Source organism: Anabas testudineus, chromosome 9 (assembly GCF_900324465.2).
Source record: "Anabas testudineus chromosome 9, fAnaTes1.2, whole genome shotgun sequence".
Taxonomy (NCBI): domain Eukaryota; kingdom Metazoa; phylum Chordata; class Actinopteri; order Anabantiformes; family Anabantidae; genus Anabas; species Anabas testudineus.
In genome coordinates, this window is record NC_046618.1 from 21,374,428 (window position 1) to 21,387,488 (window position 13,061).

At 39.7% G+C, this 13,061-nt stretch overlaps 2 protein-coding genes across 3 annotated transcripts in view; one reads left to right on the plus strand and one right to left on the minus strand.

Moving 5' to 3' along the window:
• Nucleotides 1-7: 7 nt before the first annotated feature.
• On the minus strand, nucleotides 8-4,179 carry fbp1a (fructose-1,6-bisphosphatase 1a). The gene is made up of 7 exons (XM_026343646.1): nucleotides 3,925-4,179; nucleotides 3,006-3,168; nucleotides 2,552-2,644; nucleotides 1,954-2,094; nucleotides 1,709-1,846; nucleotides 1,345-1,464; nucleotides 8-539 (listed from the first exon to the last, which is right to left on the minus strand). Exons 1-7 carry the CDS (start codon nucleotides 4,092-4,094, stop codon nucleotides 348-350), a joined length of 1,017 nt encoding a protein of 338 aa, XP_026199431.1. The 5' UTR covers nucleotides 4,095-4,179; the 3' UTR covers nucleotides 8-347.
• A 1,194-nt stretch (nucleotides 4,180-5,373) lies between these two features.
• The window catches only part of kank1a (KN motif and ankyrin repeat domains 1a), a 47,108-nt gene continuing 39,420 nt past the window's right edge, over nucleotides 5,374-13,061 (plus strand). Inside the window, exon 1 of one of the 2 annotated variants that reach the window (XM_026343642.2) lies at nucleotides 5,374-5,883. The gene's annotated coding sequence lies outside the window, so the exon portion shown is untranslated. Of the gene's footprint in view, nucleotides 5,884-11,667; nucleotides 11,755-13,061 lie in introns of those variants that run through there. The other variant, XM_026343645.2, reaches the window with a different exon arrangement.

Here is a 13,061-nt window from a genome sequence, read left to right on the forward strand (position 1 = left end):
AAAGGCATCTGGTTTTGCATAGTTTTATTTGGTCCTTCACAAAAGTAGAATGTACGTTCATTCTAATTAAAGGCACAAGTGGAGGTAAACTGAGGAGTAAGGTCCTTCAGTTTCATTTATTCAAAAGCATTCATCTTTGTTTTTGGCACATATTTGGTCTTTGGTACTTTCTATGTTTGTGGAATGTTTGTTCTGTTTGTAGCTGAGCTTATAAGCTACAATATTTTATCACCAGTCAGTTTTATACAAACACAGTAGAAATATTACTGGTACATATGACATGAAAACCCTGCAATTCCAAGATTTAAGATGGACGGTGATGATTATGCAAGTGAATCGGTGTGGCCTCACTTCTTGGCATGTTTCTGGCAGATGGCAATGTACTCCCGCACATCCTCGGGTGAGCCCATGGCCACAGGGGCCCTCTGGTGGATGCTCTCAGGCTGGATGTCCAGGATGTTCTCGAAGCCGGTGGAGGCCATGCCGCCCGCCTGCTCCATGATGAAGGCCATGGGGTTGCATTCGTACAGCAGCCTTAGCTTTGAGCAAGAGGGGGGAGTTTAGTATCTAGACACAATGTCAAACTCTCCAAAAAGCATAGTTTTAATTTAAAACTGTAATATTTTACAAAGCTGTGATACGTTTAGCACTTTCATACTCATTCAACTTGCTTGCCTCCTACAAAGTAGGTCATCACATAAACACTGAAACAGGCTTTTCTTCCTGTAATGATTCCTCTTATTTGTGCAGTAAATAAAGAGAGTGTTCTTATTTACAATAAAACACATTTTCTAATAAAGCGCAGGGACTTTTTACTTCTTTAACAGATAATATACTGATTTGATCAGCTAAACTGCACGCTGTAAGTAGAGGTACTGAGTTACTTTACACCTTCTCTGTTGTCAAATTCATTAGTCAACTGCCTTCTAGCTTCTCAAAATCTTATTACAAATATTGGAAGGATGTGAAGAGTGAAGAAACAGCATTGTGACACATTGTTCAACATGGTCTCATGTTACAAGTGACACTGTGGTCAAGTAAAAACAGTGTTTGTCTGACAACAGGTACATGTCAATTTAGAATGGATCCTATCAGTGTATCCAAATCAGATATATTGTGTTTCTCTGGGGTGTAGAACTCTATTGTTGTACAAAATCAAGGTCAAGATCACAGATTACCTCTGTGTTGTGGGCTTTGTGTTGTCTACACAGGTCTGTGGTTGTTGTGGTTTATTTTGCTTTGCTATGATAGAGGCTTTATTAGGTCTTCAACTTTAACACTTCGAATAGTTAGATATATAATGTGAGGTGGCAGGAAGAGGAGAGATCAGTAGTAGGTCCTTACCTTTCCCTTAGGACTCTTCACATTTCCTGGGTATAAAAAGATGCCTCCATACATCAGTGTTCGATGGACGTCTGCGACCATAGAACCAATGTATCGGGCACCGTAGGGCTCACTGCCATCCTACAGTCATTTCAAATGTGGCATTAGTTACTGGACAATATCCGCATTTAAAGCTAGAAACATTTTATCAGTGTTAACAACAATGAAGAAAAGTATCTCAACAAAAATACTTTTGTAATATTGATGGAAACGTTTTGTTGAATTCACAGAATTACAGTTAGGAGACTAACTGGCCTTTATATTAGTTTACACTTCACTAATGAATGAAAATGAAGAACAAAACATTTCTTAATGCTAATATTACCTCAGGGAACTTCTTCTTCTGCAGGTATTCTGTCACAGAGGGGTCGAAGTGCTTTGCGTAACCTTCATTCAAACTGTAGATTTTGCCTTTCTTCTTGATCTTCACATCCCGATCAACCAGAATAAATTCACCAATTGCCTGATGAGTAGATGGAAAAGAAATGTTAAAGCCAGAGTTTTTGTACAAAACACAATTTTTAAGATTTATTATTTTAAAAATATGAAAGTCTTGAAGAAAGTACTAACTGGGTCAAGCATGAAGCAGTTGACTCCTTGTCCGGTGGAGAGCACTATCATAGTGGCACTGCCGTAGAGAGCGTAGCCGGCTGCTACGAGCTTCCTGCCAGGCTGCAGGGCGTCCTTCTCACATGGCTCAGTATCTGTTGTCTGAGAAAAACAGTAAAATTAGCACAATAGATTCATAACTTTACAATTTCAAATTTTAATCACTTATTTCCTTCATTTTATTTTCTATTTACTATAATACTGACAACTTGCGTATAAAGTGACTTGTCTTAGTCTTCAAAAACCCATGGTAACTTTTTCTTTACATCTCATAATATTTTGACTTCAGAAATGCATGCGTTGTCAGTAGAGCTACATAAGAGCTGTCACTTACTGGAAAATATGATAGTAATGACTGAAACATGTCTGAAATCTGTAGTTCTCATTAGAAAGTAATGTTTAGCTAATAGAAAATGAATGGACTTGTGCCTCCCAGCTCTAGCTTGATTGAGGGTGATGGCACTCGTGGAGTAGATCACAATTTGTTGTGGCTAAATCAAATCACTCTCTGATCATTTGGCTTTAGTCTATAAATATAGAAAATATAAACACAATGTACCTTTCTGTAAATGGCGAAGATGGTACCGATTGAGACCAAACAGTCGATGTTGGAGGATCCATCCAATGGATCAAAGCACACAATGTATTTACCCTGGAAAAGAAGGAACAGTAACAAAATATATCAATAATGTAAAATGAGCTCACTCACAAAATGTTGTGGTTTAAAGTGATTTTATGGTTTTTATTGGTTCTGACTTTTCACATAACCTATAATTTCAAACAAGTAATTTAAGTGACCTTGTGCTACTCTTAACTTTAAGCTTCTATGTAATAGAAACGTCTGTAAGATGGTCACTGTGACAACTCACGGGCTCAGTCTGGTTATTCCAGTAATTCAAGCTGGAACCTAACATGTCTACTCTCTCCTTACCACAAGAAATAGAAATAATTTCTATTACAACATGTCACTAAAGTCTATTCTTTCTCCACTCGTCACACACACACACACTTACCCTTTTTTCTGGCTCTATAATGATGGCTTTGTCATTCTCTTCAGACACCAGCACACAGGAGGTAAAAGATGACTTGATCATGTTGATGACCAGGTCATTGGACAAAATGTCCAGCTTCTTCACCTGGTCACCTGTCACATTGGTGGTGCCATCAATACCGTAACTAAAAAAGCACAAAAGATTAAAAACAGTAACTTCTCTGTATGCACAAACTCAGATTATCATAGTATCCTATTTAGATGTAAAGTGTAAAAACTGCAATCAGTGCATGACACGGCATTTCTAAACTGCCGAGTTTTGGTGGTTAATGAGTCAAGTATTGCATCAAAAACACATGTAAAGTCTGAGTCAAACAACTGTATAAATAAAACATTTCTGCACACAAAAGGTAACAGGATACTACACAAAGTTATAAAGTGCACATAAACAGTTACCATTTAATTACTAATTATTATAAGTCTAATTTTAAACTGAGAACTGGCTGTAAAGGCTTGATTAAAGAAACTTCATGTAGACCAACACAGCAGACTGGATTAATATAGAAATAATACAGACATAAAAAAAGTACCTAAACAAATAGAGGTATACCTGAAGGTAGTCTACCTCATTAAATATACATTGGGTAAATAATGTCAAAGTGGGAGTGACACTTTTCAGGTATGAGCTTCCTTATGCACACACACACACACACACACACACACACACACACACACACACACACACACACACACACACACACACACACACACACACACACACAGTGTATCTCCTGAGTTTGTGCCAACGTGGAGGGGAACGATCTCACTCAGTTCCACGTTTAAACATCTGTGCACGACTTTTTTTTTTTTTTTTTTTTTTACCAACCACTGCTTCTCAAAAACCTAAACTACGCTCCTCTCAGTGACGCGTGTTCACTCACAGGTGAGCGATCCCCGCCTTGCGCACTGCGCTGGAGATGGCCTTCACGGCCGTGCACAGCGAGTTCAGCAGCGTCGTCAGCTCCCCTGTGCCCTTCGCCTTCCTGCCCTCCTCCATGACGAACCGGGTCACGGTGACCACGTTGGTGTCGAAGGCGCCGCGGTCAGACATGGTTGCAGAGGGGGGGTCTCCTGCAGCCTGAGAGTACAAGTTTGAGGAAATGCTGCAGCACTTAAATGCACAGCAACGCGGAACTCGGTGGAGGAGTGAGGCTGCAAGGACCAATCCAGAGCTGCAGGAGAGGTGTGGCCCCCTGGAAACACTGATACTGATAAACCAACAACAGACGGATGTGACCTGCACAATACATGCGTGGATTTATACTTTTCTTACGAAACACGTCGTGTATTGCATTTTTCTGCAGTTTCACAACTTTTGCAGATTTCCATAGTCCCATTCTTACCTCTGCACTGATTAACTTTTCAGCATTCTGGTATTCAGCTATAATCTGAACAAAAACGTAGAGCAGTGGGCAATGATGTGCAATATGCAATTATTGCATAAACAGTTCTCCAGTTTGCATCAGTTAAAGTAAAACTCCTGCAGAGACATGCATACAATATCAGTTTGGGTAAGTTACCCAACTTTGTGCAGAGCCCAGGCCTCAACCCCCATCTTCTGTGTGTGTATGTAATATCTACTGCAACACCAGCATGTCCCTTTTGGTCTCTATCTATCTTTTTATCGTTTTTCTCCCGTGTATTTGTCTTTATAGACTTTATAATGTCATATAGTATAAGACTGAATAATACTGTGACATAACCTGAAAGAATGAGAAATGTAATAAAATAGTAAAACCACCTATTTAGTCTAAAATAAACGAACATTACAGCACAGATTGTAATTTATTCTACATTAAATAAATCACGAATGCATAAATAAATGCATTATTATACTAAAATGTGTTAAACTACTGTAGTTTACACTGAATGACACAAGATGGCGGCCTCGGCCAGTCAACCCTGTTTGGGACGGTGACTCTGTCCTAACATCCAATATAGGTGTAGATATATGTGTGTGTGTGTGACAAATAGTAGATTTAGTCTTATTCTACAAAATAATTACATTATGGCTTTACATTTTTATAATCGTGTAGTTTAACAAGTTGTTTAACAACAAACTCTTCTATGAAACCGTTCATATTAGCCGACGGACGCACTTCTCTGACTCATCACAATTTAGAATTGTTGATATCAATGCGCAAACCGCCCCGTTCACAATACGTTTCTAGGACTATATTGTCAAGCGGAAGGAAAATGTAGTTAGCTGCGATAATTGTCACAACAAGTCGAGTTACTTGTGCTTATTTGGTTTATTTACACAATGACAGCTTGCTATGTTTTCTTTTTAATGAATGCGGCGTGCGACTCGATGGCTTCTGTGAGTACTATGAAAACTAAAAGGCGTCAACGTCTCATTAAAATATGAAATGAATTAGTTGACGAACAGCTAATGTTAGCTAACTCGTTTGACAAAGCTAAGTTAACGTTATTCTAATTCAGAAGATTCCCAGCAGTGTTTGTTTGTCATGTGATATTTGTGGAGATAATATCCTCGTAGCAAAAGTAGGCTAAACCCTCACGGCAGGTGAGCTACACCTGGAGCAGGGACTGACCTTCATTGGCGGACCGAGGAGCTTTGCCCCGGCGTCGACTGCGCATGACCGCGGGTTAACAACTTGCTGCCGCAGCGGACAAGTACAAAGCAGCTGGTGTTGGTGTGGACGGGACGTGGTGTGTGTCCCCGGGGTCCAAGTAAGAGCTCCTACGCTTTTATGCGAAGTTATTACTCTAATCGGACGAGTTCACCTGCAGGAGTTTGACACCAAGGACAAACAGTCGAGTTATCAGACAGGAGGAGTTGCATTCAAGTCCTAAAAACCTGCCTGGGAGACACACGGGTGAGTGAGACGCGTTGCAGTCGCGTTTTCTGCTAAATGCACCGGGTTGTGTTAAAAAGCACCTGAGAGCAAACTTGCGTGGATGTTTTTTTTCCCGCTTCAGCTTCACTTTAGTCTTTGGTTTAATCCCACTTGTGCGTCTTCGGTGCATGCTCTTCGTCAGGTGGTCCTGCGGCGACCAGACCAGACCAGACCAGACAATCCCATGAAGCGCTGCTGGTTAAGCGGGATTATGGTTAAAGTCATATGGTGTTTGTTGGACCTGCTCCTTGTGGTAATCCTGTGTGTGCTTTTTCTTCAACACTCATGCAATCAGCAGTCATGTTTGCCCCGAACAGGTGTTGCAAGTGTCTCACATGCTGCTGTATGGGTTGAACTTTGAGCTCCAAAGAAAAGCATGTGTATTCATTAAGATTTAACTTGTGATCCTTATTTTTTGCTCTTTTGACACTCTGCAAACGATGACCCATCTATCCCGTGTGACTTAATTATCCCACACCATTACATGATTCATAGTGACTCATCTTTCCTATGGATTTGACAGCTTAAATTGGGTCTCACTGTGGATTTGCACCGTCCCAAAACATCCCCATCAGCCTTTAAACTATACTGTTGAGTTGTTTTTCTTTCTTCAGCATGCAACTGCTCATTTTCTCCTTGTCAAAACTGCACTGAGGAGCTGAGGCATTTGTGTATTGGAATAGCGGGAACATAAACCAGGATGGTGGTCCCTATTGTGATTGTGAAGAGCTGGAGCATAATAGAGGGCCCTTCATCTTTTCCAGGGTCTGAAGCTTTTCCAGCTTTCTTTAGAGATAAAGCTCTGAATTGATATGTCAAGAGGAAGAATATGAGCATTGTGACAGTGGTGTAATGAAATTCCTAAGCTTCCACTGTGGCACTTTTGGCATATCCCTGACTTAATCTTTCTACACTTGAGTATATTAAATACAGATTATATCAATGCTTTCCTCCAAGAGGCCAAACACAACAGTCCTTCAAACTTAAAAGTCTAAATCTTGGTTATCTTGGCTGAATTTGTAATCAGAAAATATTTGTTTAGCATAAATAATTTTGAAAATGCAGATGTTTGTGGCCAGACCTGTGTTCAGCTCCATTATAATTCATTAAAGGTTTGATTGGTCCTTTTTTTGTATAACTTTGATCTACAGTGTTAATGTATAATTTGTGCCATAATTCAAGTTTAATTTTCCTGCATTGATAAAAAACCTGGAGATTTAAGTGCTGTCGTTTATATCAAACCAGCTCTTCTTACAAGAAACAAATATAAATTTTATCTGTCGTCACATTCTTGAGTAACAATAACTTGAGGACAGTGATATATTTTTTGTTTTTAGTTAGAAGCACAGTGATATCTAAATATGGGAAAGGCTGAAGGAAGTTTAATACCATGCAGCATGTACCCCCAAAACCAGAACAAGAGCGTTTTGACCTTGATAAACCTGAAATATCAGTATATCAATATAACTACATGCCTTTTTTTAGTGTGTAGGCAGCTCATGTGCCTCTTGTTTATTTCCCTGATATTTTCTAAGCTCGGACTTTCTCATAGGGTAAAAAGCTTAGTGTTAAATCTGTACGTTGTGCACGTCCTCCAGCAACATGCAGGGCATTCCTCAGCCTCTCACTGTTTTCTGCTAACACATAAGCAGATCTGGTGGAAGTACACCCTGGTGTCGGTTGGTACATGAGGCTTAGCAGCACTCTGGGTCCACATCATCGGGACAGTCATTCAGCCTTTGTGGACATATGGCAGAGGTCTCTCAATTAACACCTTAGTGAGATGGCCCTTGTGTCCACATGATCAAAGCTGGGCCTCTGATGTGCCCCCTCCCCAGCCATCGCCTCTGTGTGATTATGACTGCCATCCCTCCTGTGTTTGTTTAGAGAAAATGACTTCCACTCCACTGCGCTGTCTGAGTGGGTTGCACGTCAAATCTGGCCTTGCTTTTCTTGCCGCTGTTCAGGTTTTGTGGAATCCTAGTTGTTGCGTTTTCTCTGTAATTTCATGTAAAGAGGGTGCTGAGTTGTAATTTTAGTGTTGGTTGAACATCTGTGCATGCCTCTGTCCCGGCTCTGCTTTTCTTGCATGTTTCTGTGCTAAAAATACTACGTTCTTGGGTTGTCTAACTTCAAAAGATGGATTTTTATTTACTTATATTTTTTATGTGAGAGCTTCACTGCTGGATAACTCTAAAGAAACCACTTTTACTGCTCTCAGTGTTTGTGGAGGTGAAGGGAGTTGTTACAGCTGTTCCGGTTTAGAAGTGTGGGATGAAGAGCATCAGTGACTGCCCTGTTATTACCAGATCAAATCTACTTTGAATAGTAGATCCACTGACACTAACCAATTAGATCAATTACAACTGTACAAACTACCATAAGTAAAAAAACTAAATCTGTTTAGTGAGATATTAGATTATATAACATAAGTAGTGTGTAGGTATGGATCTGGAAGAACAGGGCACAACAGATCTTAAAAGGACCTGTTGAATTTAATAAAAACAACAGGAAAAGTCAAGATTCAGGGAATCCTCCTAAAAGATTTTCAGAGGCTGTGGCAGCGGCTGGGCAGCACCGCATTGTTTGCAAATTCGCTAGGAAGTAATTACTGGAGTGATCAAAGCTCTGGCAGAACAGCTCAAAATCTTTTTAAATCAGTGCTTGCTGGAATTAGAGGCTTAATGGAGTTGGAGTGGCCTGAGATGGATTTGGAGACATTTGTGTTGGGTGGGTTAGGGTCCGTCATGCATTCAACAATCACAGATGATATGTAGAATGCTGTAAGGCATCATTTATATACCTTTAATTTACCATTATGATGTAAACAAGGATGAGGTTTATGTCCGATTATGTCAGGTTTATTATTATTTATTTTTTTAAATGGATGAAATAAAAAATATAAAATATGTTAATTTGTGAGATTTAGAGGTAGTTTGTTCTACCACTGCAGTAAAAAGTTGTTAGTTTTTTTGTACCAGCACTGACCTGGAAAAATAGAAAAAGCAACATTCTGCCTCCATTTCTCATCCTATAGTAATATGTTGGCCGTTTTATTATCTTAAGAACTAAACTTTCATACCACTGTGACCTGTTTAACAGCTTCAGTGCTTCTTTGTGTCCAAAACAGTTTGAGGAGAGGAAGCTGTTGTCTTGCTGATGGCAGACTTGATAACCTCTGTTGCCCTTCAGGCCTGCAGAGCTGTAGCTTCAATCAGTGGCATCTGCTGAGTTTGTGAATTTAGTTAAACAACAATACACTTGCAAAACTTAGGCTGTCAAGTGGATGTGAATTGAAATGTTCCCTTCTTGTGACCTGGATAGGCTTTCATCTGTTTCAGGAGCTCGTGGTTTCCACTGTATGTTGACCTGTTGGATGATTCAGTTGTACATGCTGCAACTTGTGCAACTTCCATTAGCAAGAAAACTGTTGCAGTGAACATGAATGAGTGAAGATTTGACTCTGTGTAGCTGAGATTATACCCAGCTAAACCTTGAAGTGTGTTTCACAAAGTTTGTTTCCTCATATGTTAAACCTTTTCTTTCATTCATATATTTTCTCAATCATCAACTGCTCCTTATACAACAGGTGGCCGATGAGTCATGAACTGTTGACTTCTCTTAGATGGATATCATTTCTCTTGAGCCCCAACATACCAGATAAATACCTGCTGAGTTGTTGCCAAAGCAGATTTTATTTTGACCTACCTTTCATAAACATCTACTTTTATCATTCATTCATTAGATTTAGGGTACGGCATGCACACAGTTACCACTTCTATTATCAAAATACCAGACTGAAGACAGGTTATTAGCGCTGTCTGTACAGGCATGATGGTGGCAAACCTGAAAACCAATTGCAACCTGTGCAAGGCTGTTGTTTGCAAAGAAATAGAAACTGTAAACACACAAGTTCCCTAAAACCACAAATGTCATTTTTACATCTGTTTCTGTTCATGTTAAATCAGATTTATCTTAATTTGTGAGTTCTATTCTAAAACAAACCCTACGTCTTTAACTGATGCTCAGACATGAGATCAACATATTAATGCCTCTCCCTCTCTCTTGGAAACAGCAGCTCATAAACATTGTTTGAAAATCATTGAACTTAATAACTTTGAAAGTTATAAAACACTTTACCCACAATCCTTCACATTTTTCTAAACAAAAAAAGAAAATCCTTTGTTTATTAAGGATTTTTTATAGATTGTAAACATTTCTTGTAGGACCATTGTGTTTTCATGGTCTTTGCTAGGGCTGATCCTGTTAATAAAATAAATTACACTCTGAAATGATTTTCTGAAGTGAATGTACGCTGCTTGAGCAGGCTTGCTGTAAATGATCGTTTTGATATTTGACCACAATGGGAGGAGTGCTGTGGTGAAGCAGACTTCTCCACAACACTCTCATTTGCTTTCATTGCCTTTCCCGTACTTTGAAAGAAATACAGATTATTCCCACTTGTATTTCCTGTTGAAATTGGCTAGGTGATGGAGAAGAGGAAGCATGCCCCAAAAAGACAACCATCCAACACACTGGTCCAGGCATTAAACCAGCAGTCTTTTTGTTGTTACTGGTCCACTTATTCTAACCATAAGACCACCACAATACTAACTTTTGCTATCAGTTTTCATGATCTGGGGATCTTAAGTGGAGCAAAAATGATAGAGATCAGCAAAACATTCAGCACTCGTGTATACCAAACATCCATCGATGCCTACGTCAGGAGGAAGTGTTAGTTTGCAGAAGCAGCTCAGACTTAGCTTGTCATTATGCCTTCAGGTCTGCTTGTGAATGAAAGGCGAGTCTTCTGACAAAGGGAGGAGTGATACATCCCGCCTGTTTCTTGTACTTTAAGCAGGACAAGGCAGGTGCAAGGGGGAACCTAGGGCTCAATTGATACTGTGATAATCCCTCAGCTATGCAGGCATGCACAGACTTTCCCTGTCAAGCTGAAGCATTCCACGAGAAGGAAGATTGGACTTTCTGATTCAATTTAGCCAGAACTCAACCCTTATCGGGAGAGCTAAGCAGGCATAAGTATGTGGCATGGAGAGCAAGATGTCACAGAGGGATATAGTCTAACAACTTGGTAATGTTAGCTTGTGTCAGACCAAGCAGTCTAAGCTGTCTATGATGTTTTCTGTCAAAAGCCTAATGTTTAATTTTACTGCTTTTCTTAATAGCTGGTAATAGTAAAATGAAAACATCTTGGATTTTTAGCTTTTGTATTGTTTGTCAAATAAGCAAGTTAAAGACTTTAGAACATTAGATAGTGATTTTTTTAATAGACTAAATGGTTAAATAAGACAAAAACAGCAAATGCCTGTGCATAGACTCTCCCTTCAAGCTTACACATGGTGTGTTTAATAAATAAAAGATATATATTGGGTGGAGTATGACTTTAATGAGAGGTGAGGCACACTTTCCAATAGAAATCTTGCCTTGTGCAACCTTTTACCCAAAGGCTATTGGAAACACCCCTGTTCTTTTGTATTTTACTCATCCTCTATACTACATAAAGATCTGCTGAATTTGTCTCCTGCCAGGGATGCCACTGTTTACGGCTGAGAGAACCCCAGCGCCTCGGCCCACTGGTCACCAGGCTGCTCATATTACAGCCTCCCTCACTGGCTGGTGTGGTCAGGTTACAATGTGTGTGTGCTTGGTGTCTGTGCGGCTGTGTTGTGATTGGCTTGTGATCTGCCGTGTGAGACAGCGCTGGGTGACGTCTCCATGTTAATCCCTCATCTATCTCGTGGATGTTTTCTCTGTGGTTATACTGGGAGCTGCCTGTGAGTTACACGGTACAGAAATGCACTCACAAAATCACTCTATAACCTGAGGAAGGTGAGTGCAAAATCTGTTTTTAGGTTCGTAATCTGTTCCTCATACAACTGTTGCATTGTTTTGTGAAGATGTATTCATTAAAAAAACTTACCTTCTGCATAAAGATATAAGTAACTTCCTGGGAACACAAGAAAAATACATTTAGTGTCTGGACACACCAGTTTTACATTTTGTTACTTGTTTTTTCTTGTAACAGATTATGCACAAGGAATATGAGTTTATGGAAAGTTTTACTGTCCTGGAGACTTGTAACTATTAGTGTTGATTTCTTTGCTTAAAGAGTGGTGTGAGTGTGTGAGGAAAATGGATTAACTAGAGCAGCACAGTTGTCTGTGAGATGGTATGGACTTGATTGAGGGTCTGGTCAAGGATTTGTGGGCGAAGAGGGGGAGTCTGTTGTGTCTACAGCTGCTGCTCTAGACACTCCTATCTAGATCCAGTCTGTCTGACCTCCACATTTTTGTATTGCATGTGTAGCTGAACAAAAATGTAGATGTTATTTAACAAGACACTTGTTTTAGGATAAGAATGCTTTCACAACTAAATTGCTTCTAATGTTTACCTCTTTGGATCATGATGTTTAGGCTGGTGTTCAACACAAAAGGTGCAAAAAGTGAAGTGCCCACTGCAGATAACTAATTTAATGAGTTTAAAACTAAAAGTTTCTAACTAAAACCATTGTATGCTAAAAGACTCCTCTTTTTTACCCTGTTTCTACACGTTCTTTGCATTATGTGGTATATCTGTTGCTTTACCTGTTGGTCTCAGAAGTAAAAAGCACATGCAGTGTTAACAGACACACAGTATAAACTACAGGTTAGCTGCACATGACCTTGACAGTACTGGCATCTTGGCTCTTTATATATATCAACTTATTGCTAATAAATTGTTATATCAGCCACTAAGTAGCAAGAAGTTCTGTAGTTGGAAGAACTGTTCTTATACCAGTCATGTTATATCACATCCTCTGTAATTGCAAACTGCCATCTGGTGGGGGGAAAAGTCTGTAGGAATCTTTGTGGAAGTAATTAGCAGGATACTGTGGAATTTGTGTGGCAAATTTCAAGACAGGTGGCAGCCAAGGAAGATGGTAATCGGGTTACTGTAAAATACACAGTGATTTACACTTTCAAGGCAACAAGCAACATCAATATCTGATGTCCACTTATCAGGTTAGAAATTATTAGTCACTCCGACTGGTCATCAAATCTGAAGTAAAGCTTTTTTCTTCTCCATGAAGTCAACTGTCTGTAGCCCCATGGCGTTGATTCAGTGTAAACATCTTCCTGAGAAGGTCGGGCGTTCCT